This window comes from Erythrolamprus reginae, chromosome 2 (assembly GCF_031021105.1).
Source record: "Erythrolamprus reginae isolate rEryReg1 chromosome 2, rEryReg1.hap1, whole genome shotgun sequence".
In the NCBI taxonomy this organism is placed as follows: domain Eukaryota; kingdom Metazoa; phylum Chordata; class Lepidosauria; order Squamata; family Dipsadidae; genus Erythrolamprus; species Erythrolamprus reginae.
This window is the reverse complement of record NC_091951.1, coordinates 19813175-19825637: the sequence shown is the minus strand read 5'-3', so window position 1 is coordinate 19825637 and position 12463 is coordinate 19813175. Positions and strand designations below refer to the sequence as shown.

General features: G+C 47.3%; 1 protein-coding gene across 1 annotated transcript; it reads left to right on the top strand.

Moving 5' to 3' along the window:
- Positions 1–475: 475 nt before the first annotated feature.
- LOC139159852 (zinc finger protein 436-like) lies at positions 476–10293 on the top strand. Its single transcript, XM_070737277.1, has 2 exons — positions 476–750; positions 6124–10293. Exon 2 carries the CDS (start codon positions 6142–6144, stop codon positions 7357–7359), a length of 1218 nt encoding a protein of 405 aa, XP_070593378.1. The 5' UTR covers positions 476–750; positions 6124–6141; the 3' UTR covers positions 7360–10293.
- Positions 10294–12463: the final 2170 nt, after the last annotated feature.

Genomic DNA, 12463 nt, shown 5'->3' with positions numbered 1-12463 from the left:
GTCTTTTCAACTTTTGAAATCTCTGTTGTAGAAGAAAGTGGTGCAAAAGACTCAAAATCCCAGCTTTTCAAACAGCTGAACAATTCTGAACTTCTGAAACATTCAACCTAGCCAGGTGCCTTCAAAAAAATTAAAATAAATCCATTCACCGTCCTCCATGAAGCCAGGCCTTTCCCCAGCCTGGCACCTTGCAAGTTGCAAATTCCAACGCCCATAACTTATAAGCACGATGGGTGTCGGAGTCCAACATATATGTTAGGCCAAGGGGGTCTCCAACCTTGGCAACTTTAAGCCTGGAGGACTTCAATTCCCAGAATTCCCCAGTCGGGTGAGGGGAAATAGGGGGTTGACAGCCGAGTCTGTCACCCCAATTCCTAGAGTGACCATACGAACGCGCGAGCGAGGGGGGCGATAAAAGTGAAGGCCACCCAGTTCCTAGAGAGACCGTACGAACGCGCGAGCAAAGGGGTGGGTGGGGGTGGCAATGAAAGGAACGGCCACCCCGATTCCTAGAGAGACCGTCGGATCGCCCGAGCGAAAGGGGGGCGATAAAAGGGAAGGCCACTTCCTGTTCCTTCTCCCTTACGTTCCCCCTCCTCGCCACTTCCTCTTCTCTCGTTCCCCCCACCATCCCCGCCCACCCCCACTCCCCCCACTCCGCCGGCGCCCTTCCCATCGCTCCGGCGGAGGCTGCATTTGCGATCGCCGCGGCGTTTTCGGAGAAGCGGCTTCCGAGACGCACCTTTGCAGGTGGGGTTGAGCGGGGAGGAGGCCCCGCCGTTTTTAACCCCCCCCTCCCGAGGCTGGTTTTTGCAAACAAAAGGAGGGGGGGGTGGCAGAGCCAGGAGGGTGGATTGGAATAGGGAGGGGAGGAAACGCAGCCGCTTAACTGGGGAAAGGGAGGGAAATGGGAGGGGTCTTCCCCCGCCCCCTTTAAATGGGGAAGAGGGAACCACCACCACCACCACCAAAAAATAAACGCTCCTTTTGCTTCCCTGCCTTAAACCTGATCTGAGCTCTGCAAAAACAGACTGATGTCAAAGCTTTTCCTTGCATGGGGGAAAAAGTGGGGAGGGGGTTGCAGCCAAACCTTTGCAAACTGGGGTGCTCATCTGTCTCACGAAGTGGCTCTGGGCGGGGATGCAAATAGAACTAGGAGTTTAAATCATTCCACTGCAAACGTTTCGTTTGTTGCAATAGTATTTAGACTTATATACTGCTTCATAGTGCTTTTACAGCCCTCTCTAAGCGGTTTACAGAATAAGCCTATCGCCCCCAACAACCTGGGTCCTCATTTCACTCACCTCCGAAGGATGGAAGGCTGAGTCAACCTTGAGCAGGAGGTGAGATTTGAACTGCTGAACTACAGCCAGCAGTCAGCAGAAGCAGCTTGCAGTACTGAATTCTAACCACTTTGCCACTAAGGCTTACTGCAAACCCTTAGGAACCCCATAGAAATACATTTCAGTAGCAATCAAAACCAATTTTGATTGTGAGAACAACCAACCAGTGCAGTGGGAAGGGCTTTTTCCTTTGTAAGTTGTGGGTGCTCCCATCAAGGGAGGCTTTTAAAGAAGAGTTTGGACAACCGTTTGTCTGAAATGTTATATATAACAAGGTCTCATGCTCCAGTTGGGGTGTGTGTGTGTGTGTGGACTAGATGAACTCTAAGTATCTTTCCAAGTCTGTTATCCCTGTTAAATAAACAAGGTTACGAGAGGAGAGGTAGCAATAACAATAGCATTTAGACTTATATACTGCTTCACAGTGCTTTCCAGCCCTATCTAAGCAGTTTACAGAGAGTAAGCATATTGCCCCCAACAATCTGGGTCCTCATTTGACTGACCTTAGGTGGAAGGCTGAGTCAACCTTGAGCCTACTGAGATTCCATGTGCCAAATTGCTGGCAGCTGATGATCAGCAGAAGTAGCTTGCTGTACTGCACACTAACAGCTGCACCACCGAGGTGTTAGAAATACAGTGATACCTCGTCTTACAAACCCCTCATCATACAAACTTCGAGATACAAACCCGGGGTTTAAGATTTTTTTGCCTCTTCTTCCAAACTATTTTCACCTTACAAACCCAAGCCGCCACTACTCGGATGCCCCACCTCCGGACTTCTGTTGTCAGAGAAGCGCCTGTTTTTGCGCTGCTGGGATACCCCTAAGGCTCCCCTCCATGGGAAACACCACCTCCAGACTTCCGTGTTTTTGCGATGCTGCAGGGGAATCCCAGCAGCGCAAAAACGGATGCTTCGCTGGCAACGGAAGTCCGGAGGTAGGGTTTCCCAGCGAGGGGAGCCTCAGCGAAATCACAGTATCACAAAAACACAGAAGTCCGAAGGTTGGGGTTTCGAGGACTTCCGTGTTTTTGCAATGCTGCAATTTCGCTGAGGCTCCCTTCGCTGGAAACCCCACCTCCGGACTGCCGTTGGCAGCGAAGCACCCGTTTTTGCGCTGCTGTGATTCCCCCTGCTGTGATTTCCCTGCAGCATCACAAACACGGAAGTCCAGAGGCGGGGTTTCCCATGGAGGGGAGCCTCAGAGGAATCCCAGCAGCGCAAAAACGGGCACTTCGGCTGGCAAAAGGGGGGAGTTTTGGCCTTGCAGGCATTAATCACTTTTCCATTGATTCCTATGGGAAACATTGTTTCCTCTTACAAACTTTTCCCCTTACAAACCTCATCCTGGAACCAATTAAGTTCGTAAGACGAGGTATCACTGTATTACCAATGGGCAAGCTCCCTCTGAAAGGGGATCTCCAGCTTGCTTGGAGACACTGTGTCAAGGTTCCAGATAGCATTCCCACCCCCTACACATTTGGAGGGTTTTCTGTAAGGTCCTAACAAGGCAGTGCTTCTCAATCTTTCTAATGCCGTGACCCCTTAATACAGTTCTTCACCCCCTCTGTAAATGCCTGATTGGTCGTATTGAAAAAATATGTTCCAAGGCACCAGAATAGAAGCTTTAGTTCCTAACACCATGGGAAATCCGTCTTTTCCAATGGTCTTACGCGGCCCCTGTGAAACGGTCATTGGACCCCCAAAGGGGTCCTAACACCCAGGTTGAGAACCACTGTCCTAAGGGTTGAAGCTGGAAGGCTATGATGTTCCTGAGAATGAGTGAAAGGCAGATGGATGATTGACAGCTGTTCTACCCCCACCTCTCCCCTGTTTTCTTAAGACCTTGCTGGATTTGATGGTGGAAGAGGCTTCTGTCCCTTTAAGTACATTACTGGGGCTCTAAAGTTGAACACCCACCCACCCCTTTCAACAGGCAGATATGCACTGTTTGAAAAGAACAGACCCTCCCCTTTGCAAGTATCACCAAGACCACCTTCTACCACAGAGATCCTAGCGACTGATAAGGGCCCACAGGTTTGGTCTTCTCCAGGTCTCATCAGCTAAACAATGGGGGGGGGGGGTCCACAGGGGAGGGCCTTTTCTGTGGCTGCTCCAACTCTCTGGAACCAGCTACGTCCTGAAATCCTGACTGGCCTTCTGGAAAGCAGTAAAGACCTGGCTTTTCCGGCAGGCCTATGGCCGTTGATCTGAGGGTGCACCATCGAGATCAGGCCATAAATGACATGTATGGTTTTTCTTTAAAAAACCTGTGGGATTTGAATGGTTTTTAAATTGTTTTTAGAGGTTTTAACACTATGTATAAGTTTTATTTTTGTTGTGAGCTGCCTAGAGTCCCTAGGGAGATGGGTGGCATACAAGTCAAATCAATCAATATCTTCAGCAAAGATTTGTGTTCAAAGGCGCAATTGGAGGGAAAATGCTTTGTGGAGAACACGTCTAGAACGTTCCTGGCTGGAGTCTCAGTCATTTGAAATAAACCCCCTGATAACAATATGGTAATCCTTTTCCCCTTTTCTTTCTTTCTTTCTTTTATTTATTAATTAGATTTGTATGCTGCCCCTCTCCGTAGACTCGGGGCAGCTAACAACAAAACAACATAAAACAAATCTAATATTTAAAATGACTAAAAACCCTTATTAAGAGCCAAACATACACACAAACATACCATGCATAAAATGTATAGGCCTGGGGGGGGGGGAGGGGGGGAGGAATATCTCAATTCCCCCATGCCTGACGATCGAGGTGGGTTTTAAGGTGCTTACGAAAGGCGAGGGTGGGGGCAATTCTGATCTCTGGGGGGAGCTGGTTCCAGAGAGTCGGGGCCACCAGGGAGAAGGCTCTTCCCCTGGGTCCTGCCAAACAACATTGTTTGGTCGACAGGACCTGGAGAAGGCCGACTCTGTGGGACCTAACTGGTCGCTGGGATTCGTGTGGCAGAAGGCGGTCCTGGAGATATTCTGGTCCGATGCCATGAAGGGCTTTATAAGTCATAACCAACACTTTGAATTGTGACCGGAAACTGATCGGCAACCAATGCAACCAGTTCTTCCCCCTTCTGTCGCGCAGCAGAGAAATTGAATAATTGACGTGATATTTTGGACCGAAGTAAGATCTTTATTTGGACCAGTTGGTCTAACCGAGAGCCAGTCTCTAGAATGTGGGGGGAAGAAACCCGAATGATTGATTTATTATTTAAATTTATGAGCCTCCTAACTCCTTCTGGACTCTTTCCGGAAGATAGATAGATAGATAGATAGATAGAAACAAGGGAAGTGTTTTTTCACTTTCAGATGGCGATCAGAGTGGTGAGGCCCCCAAATAGTCCCCTCTGTTCAATTTCATCTTTGTCACGTAATAGGAACTACTTGGACTGAGCAGGAGCCCCATGCAATAGAAAAAGTAGGATTGATTGATTGATTTTAAACTGTATTTAGAGCCTGCCCCCAAACCAACATGAGGCTCTGAGGGGATCGCAACAAATTTCTTTGGACATGTATTTATTTAATTTAGGTAGTCCTTGACTTAGGACCGGCACTGAGCTCAAGTTTTCCGTTGCTAAGAAAGCCGATGGCTTTAAGGGAGTTTTGCCTTGTTGTATGACCTTTCTTGCCACATATTTAAATGCAGTGGTTTGCTTCCTGACAGGGTGGTTTAAGTGAATCTTGCTTCCCTTATCCAGGTTCACTTAACAACCAAATAACTCACATAACGATGGCAGTGATTTGCTTAACCTCTGTGGTTGCAAAATGGAAATTCATTCATTCATTCATTCATTCATTCATTCATTCATTCATTCATTCATTCATTCATTCATTCGACTTCTATGCCGCCCAATTCCCGAAGGACTCAGGGTTGCTTACAACAATAATAAAAATACAATATAAATAGATACAAAGCGATAAAAAGAAGTCGAACATTTAATGAATGTCTTGCTCAACCACAGAGATTTTGGACTCCACTGTGGTCGTAAAGTCGAGGACCATGAGAAGGAAAATTTTACATAAGTGGTACTATACACCAACACAACTTGCATATTTTCAGAAGAAGGGGAAAGGTACCTGTTGGCATGGATGCCAAGAGAGAGGAGTTTTTATGCATATGTTCTGGGAGTGTTCAGTAGTACAGAAATTTTGGAAAGAAGTGCAAGATGAAATGAACAGGATGTTAAATATTAACTGGACAATCACAAAAGAAATGGCAGTACATAAAAAAGGGAGATTTAAGAGGATTTAGAGAAATAAAAGTAGCAGCAATGGAAAGCGCTCAAGCAGTAATTGTATTGGGTTGGAAAGAAGCAGCAAAATGGACGATACAGAACTGGTATCAGTACATGGTGGACCACATTCACTTTGAAATTATGGGGGTAAGGATGAACATGTACAATGAAAATAAATTGAAGAAACTGATGGATCGATGGGACATGGTGAGAGGTTATATGACAAGTAGAATTTGTGATCTAGCCATAAAGAATAAACTAGAATCACTCTTTGATATGTAAATAAAATGCAGATCCAGGCTTAGAAGAATGTCAAAGATGTTTGTACAGACCCTCCAAATTGCTGATGGGGTATGTATGTTGTTAGGTGGTGGGTGAAACTTCACAGGGCACTGTTTTATGTTGTATGAGGTGCAGTCTGTGTGTGTAACATTTAAAAAACCAATAAAAATATATATTTTTTAAAAAGTCGAGGACCATCGTTACAATCTTTTGGAATGTCACCTGATTCTTCTTTCTTTTTTCCTTTCTTTTTAACCAAGCGAGCGGCTGGTGGACAGATGGACGACCATGAGGAAACGGTCGACCTGGAGACACCCGGATTCCTGGAACCATGCGTTCCCTTCCTTGAAACGGCCCCAGACATTTCGGGTTTCCACAAAGTGGAAGGGATCTGTGAGATCCAACACGGATCAGTAGGTCTGTCGAGCATGATCCCCATGCTGGAAGAAGGCCATTCCGTCGAAGGGACGTCTTACATCTGCTCCGATTGCGGGAAGAGTTTCTGTAGCATCTCCAGCCTCATCAGCCATCAGAAGCGAAACCACTCGGGCGAGAAGCCCTACAAGTGCGCGGACTGCGGGAGGAGCTTCCACCAGAGCTCGGATCTCGTCAAGCACGAGAGGATCCACACGGGGGAGAAGCCCTACAAGTGCACCGTCTGTGAGAAGCGGTTCAACCAACGCTCCTACCTGATCGTTCACGAGCGCTTCCACACGGCGGAGAAGCCCTACAAGTGCTTCCTCTGCGGGAAAAGCTTCTGCTCCAACGCCCACCTCATGACCCACCAGAGGACCCACACGGGGGAGCGGCCCTACCAGTGCCCCGAGTGCGGGAAGCGCTTCACCACCAGCTCCAACTTCGTCAACCACAAGAAGACCCACACCGAAGAAAAGCCGTACCACTGCTCCCTGTGCGGGAAGAGCTTCAAGCGCAGCTCGAACCTGATCCAGCACGAGAGGACCCACACGGGGGAGAAGCCCTACACCTGCCTCACCTGCGGGGAGAGTTTCGCCTCCAATTCGGGCCTCGTGAAGCACCAGCGGAGCCACACGGGGGAAAGGCCTTACAAATGCTCGTACTGCGGGAAGTGCTTCAGCCAGAGCATGATCCTCACCCAGCACGAGAGGACGCACACGGGCGAGAAACCCTGCAAGTGCCCGGCCTGCGGGAAAAGCTTCCGCTCCAGCTCGGATCTCGTCAAGCACAAAAGGATCCACACGGGGGAGAAACCCTACAAATGCTCCCTGTGTGGGAAAAGCTTCACCACCAGCTCGGATGTGGTGAAGCACGAACGGACCCACACGGGCGAGAAACCCTACAAATGCGGCACCTGTGGGAAGAGCTTCAGCCAGAGCGCGCACCTCATGCAGCACCAGAGAATCCACACGGGGGAGAAACCGTACTCCTGCCTGATTTGTGGAAGGTGCTTTACCTGCAGCGCGCACTTGGTGGTCCACAAACGGACCCACAAAGACGGGGAGGTGTTAAAAGTATAACCGTCGGGGTTTGTCTCAGGCTGGCAGGTTGTGCGTTGTGTTTACTGGCAGACCTGGTGTGTGTGTGTGTGTGAGAGAGAGAGAGAGAGAAAGAGAGCATCCAAGATGTTACTGTATTTCCCCGAAAATAAGGCCTCCCTGAAAAGAACCCCCCGAAAATAAGGCCCCTCCTGAAAAGAAACCCCTGAAAATAAGGCCTCCCCTGAAAAGAAACCCCTGAAAATAAGGCCTCCCCTGAAAAGAAACCCCCGAAAATAAGGCCTCCCCTGAAAAGAACCCCCCAAAAATAAGGCCTCCCTTGAAAAGAAACCCCCGAAAATAAGGCCTCCCCTGAAAAGAAACCCCCGAAAATAAGGCCTCCCTTGAAAAGAAACCCCCGAAAATAAGGCCTCCCCTGAAAAGAAACCCCCGAAAATAAGGCCTCCCTTGAAAAGAAACCCCCGAAAATAAGGCCTCCCCTGAAAAGAAACCCCTGAAAATAAGGCCTCCCTTGAAAAGAAACCCCCCAAAATAAGGCCTCCCTTGAAAAGAAACCCCCGAAAATAAGGCCTCCCTTGAAAAGAAACCCCCGAAAATAAGGCCTCCCCTGAAAAGAAACCCCCGAAAATAAAGGCCTCCCTTGAAAAGAAACCCCCCAAAATAAAGGCCTCCCTTGAAAAGAAACCCCCGAAAATAAGGCCTCCCCTGAAAAGAAACCCCCAAAAATAAGGCCTCCCCTGAAAAGAAACCCCCGAAAATAAGGCCTCCCCTGAAAAGAAGCCCCCAAAAATAAGGCCTCCCTTGAAAAGAAACCCCCGAAAATAAGGCCTCCCCTGAAAAGAAACCCCCAAAAATAAGGCCTCCCCTGAAAAGAAACCCTCGAAAATAAGGCCTCCCCTGAAAAGAAACCCCCGAAAATAAGGCCTCCCCTGAAAAGAAACCCCCGAAAATAAGGCCTCCCCTGAAAAGAAACCCCCAACAATAAGGCCTCCCCTGAAAAGAAACCCCCGAAAATAAGGCCTCCCTTGAAAAGAAACCCCCGAAAATAAGGCCTCCCCTGAAAAGAAACCCCCGAAAATAAGGCCTCCCCTGAAAAGAAACCCCCGAAAATAAGGCCTCCCCTGAAAAGAAACCCCCGAAAATAAGGCCTCCCCTGAAAAGAAACCCCTGAAAATAAGGCCTCCCCTGAAAAGAAACCCCTGAAAATAAGGCCTCCCCTGAAAAGAAACCCCCGAAAATAAGGCCTCCCCTGAAAAGAACCCCCCAAAAATAAGGCCTCCCTTGAAAAGAAACCCCCGAAAATAAGGCCTCCCCTGAAAAGAAACCCCCGAAAATAAGGCCTCCCTTGAAAAGAAACCCCCGAAAATAAGGCCTCCCCTGAAAAGAAACCCCTGAAAATAAGGCCTCCCTTGAAAAGAAACCCCCCAAAATAAGGCCTCCCTTGAAAAGAAACCCCCGAAAATAAGGCCTCCCTTGAAAAGAAACCCCCGAAAATAAGGCCTCCCCTGAAAAGAAACCCCCGAAAATAAAGGCCTCCCTTGAAAAGAAACCCCCCAAAATAAAGGCCTCCCTTGAAAAGAAACCCCCGAAAATAAGGCCTCCCCTGAAAAGAAACCCCCAAAAATAAGGCCTCCCCTGAAAAGAAACCCCCGAAAATAAGGCCTCCCCTGAAAAGAAGCCCCCCAAAATAAGGCCTCCCTTGAAAAGAAACCCCCGAAAATAAGGCCTCCCCTGAAAAGAAACCCCCAAAAATAAGGCCTCCCCTGAAAAGAAACCCTCGAAAATAAGGCCTCCCCTGAAAAGAAACCCCCGAAAATAAGGCCTCCCCTGAAAAGAAACCCCCGAAAATAAGGCCTCCCCTGAAAAGAAACCCCCAAAAATAAGGCCTCCCCTGAAAAGAAACCCCCGAAAATAAGGCCTCCCTTGAAAAGAATCCCCCAAAAATAAGGCCTCCCCTGAAAAGAAACCCCCGAAAATAAGGCCTCCCCTGAAAAGAAACCCCCGAAAATAAGGCCTCCCCTGAAAAGAAACCCCCAAAAATAAGGCCTCCCCTGAAAAGAAACCCCCGAAAATAAGGCCTCCCCTGAAAAGAAACCCCCAAAAATAAGGCCTCCCCTGAAAAGAAACCCCCAAAAATAAGGCCTCCCCTGAAAAGAAACCCCCGAAAATAAGGCCTCCTCTGAAAAGAAACCCCCGAAAATAAGGCCTCCCTGAAAAGAAACCCCTGAAAATAAGGCCTCCCCCCAAAATACTATTTTCTTTGATTAGGGTTAGGGAGACAAAGCTGGAAATCAGGTAAGACAGCAAAATGAGTCTCATTGTGCTCCACGCACCCCAAAATAATGACCTCCCCGGAAATAAGGCCAAGCGCTTATTTCGGGGTTCAAAAAAATATATAAGTCAGGGTCTTATTTTCGGGAAAACACGGTACCTGGAGACCAAACTAGTCCCAAGTTTTGTCTGCTGCCACGAAGCTGGATATCTTTTTTTAAAAAAATAATCTTTATTAATTTTCTACATATAAAAACAATCAAAACAAAACATGGAGAAAACAAGGAATAAAGGATGAAAAAAGGACAGACAAAGGGGCTTAAAGCATATAAGACGTTAAGTTTCAATAGTAAAAACATATCTCTTAAACCTAACGAGAACCTGGATTAGAGGAGGGTAGAAAAAGTAACCTTAGGAATGGATCTGGCTTTTTTATTACTGTATTATTATTATTATGCGGCGGGGGAGGGAGAAAGAAAATCGAGTTAGGAGAGAAGCCATAATTTTTCCTACTCCAATCCAGATGGTGGGTGGGGGTGGTCTGGAGCTTACTTGGCAAAATTGGTAGTAAACCCGAGATGAAGGTAACTGGATTACACTCGCCAAACCCCGTATACTGTGATTTTCACGAATAATTATGTGTGGTTTCTTTGTAATAAATAAATGGATGTTGGTTGTATCTTTTCTTTGGGCCTTTAAAAAAATTTTTTTGGGACAAGGGCCTCAATCTTTGGGCCGGGCAGAGCTCAGGCGGGGGTACCATGTACCAGCTCCTACCGGTACGCTCTCCGGGATTGTTTATTTTATTTATTTATTTATTACTTAGATTTGTATGCCGCCCCTCTCCGAAGACTCGGGGCGGCTCACAACACGTGGAAACAAATCATAAATAATCTGACAATTTAAAATATTAAAGATTTTAAAAAAGACCCCATATACTAACAGACATACACACAAGCATACCATATATAAATTAAACATGCCCAGGGGAAGATGTTTCAGTTCCCCCATGCCTGACGGCAAAGGTGGGTTTTAAGGAGTTTACGGAAGTCAGGAAGAGTAGGGGCAGTTCTAATCTCCGGGGGGAGTTGGTTCCAGAGGGCCGGTGCCGCCACAGAGAAGGCTCTTCCCCTGGGGCCCGCCAACCGACATTGTTTAGTTGACGGGACTCGGAGAAGGCCCACTCTGTGGGACCTAATCGGTCGCTGGGATTCGTGCGGCAGGAGGCGGTCTCGGAGATATTGTGGGCGCGTGCGCATTTGGCGCGCACACACGCACCGGTCAGCATGAGATTTGGCATAGTAAGCAATATCTCACGTGAGGATTATTATTATTATTATTATTATTATTATTATTATTATTATTATTAAGTTAAGTTTAAGTTTTATTAGATTTGTATGCTACCCCTCTTCGAAGACTTGGGGCGGCATTATTATTATTATCATCATTATTATTATCATTATTATTATTATGTCAGTACAACACAGCAAACGAGATCACTATGCTGGATTTCGTATTTCATCACCAGTTGGGCGCTTCCCAAGCACCTAGGACTGCATGATGTAGCGGCGAATTATGTTTGCCGATCCCAGTAAAGCGGCCTTTTGCAATTGACAGATGGAGATTTTGTCAATTCCAATGGTTTTCAAATGTCCGCTGAGATCCTTTGGCACTGCGCCCAGCGTGCCAAGTACCACTGGGACCACTTTCACAGGCTTATGCCAGAGTCGTTGCAGCTCGATTTTTAGATCTTCGTATTTCACTTATTATTATTATTATTATTATTATTATTATTATTATTATTATTATTATTAGATTTGTATGCCGCCCCTCTCCGAAAACTCGGGGCGGCTCACAACAATCATAAACAATGTACAAATCCAATGTTTAAAGCACAATTTAAAAACCCTTAAAATAAAATAATCACACAACTCAATCAAACCATACATAAACCTAGTAGTTAGGCGAGGTGTCAATTTCCCCTTGCCTGGCGGCACAAGTGAGTTTTCAACAACTTACGAAAGGCAAGGAGGGTGGGGGCAGTTCTGATCTCTGGGGGGGAGTTGGTTCCAGAGGGCTGGGGCCGCCAGAGAGAAGGCTCTTCCCCTGGGCCCCGCCAGATGACATTGCTTAGTCCAGTAGTTTGGACAAAAAAATTCTCTTCCTTTCGCTCTACAGTATTTTTCTCTCCCTCTCTCCCTCTTTTTTTCTCTCTCTCCATCTCTCTTTCTCTTCCTTCTTTCCTCTTTTTTGCTCCCTTTCTCTCTCCCTCCCTACTTCCCTCTATGTCTTTCTCTCACCCACCTTCCCTCCCTCTCTCTCTCTCTTTCTTTCTTTCTCTCCCTTGCTCTCTCTTGCTTTCTTTCTCTCTTGTTCTCTCTCTTGCTTTCTATCTTTCTCTCGCTTTCTTTCTCTCTCTTGCTCTTGCTTTCTCTCTCTTTCTCTTGTTTTCTTTCTCTGAGCTTCGCGGCACATCTGACCATGTCTCGCGGCACACTAGTGTACCATGGCACACTGGTTGAAAAACACTGGCTTAGTCGACAGGACCCGGAGAAGGCCAACTCTGTGGGACCTAATTCGTGCAGCAGAAGAGAATGCTCACTTGCGACAGATTTCACTGAACTTCGGCTATTTTTTTGCTTTCGCGCATGTGCAGAAGCCAAATCTCATGCAGGCACAGCAGATTTTTACTTTTTTGTTATGCAGATAGGCACTTCCAGTACCGGGCCCTCCCCTTTGGTCTCCCATCAACTGGCTAGAGCTGCCTTTTTTGGCTCATCATCGCAGGTCAGAATGTGCCCACGAAGGCCCCTATCAACCGCCAAGGGGGGCACTCACTCCGAATCCCTCGTGA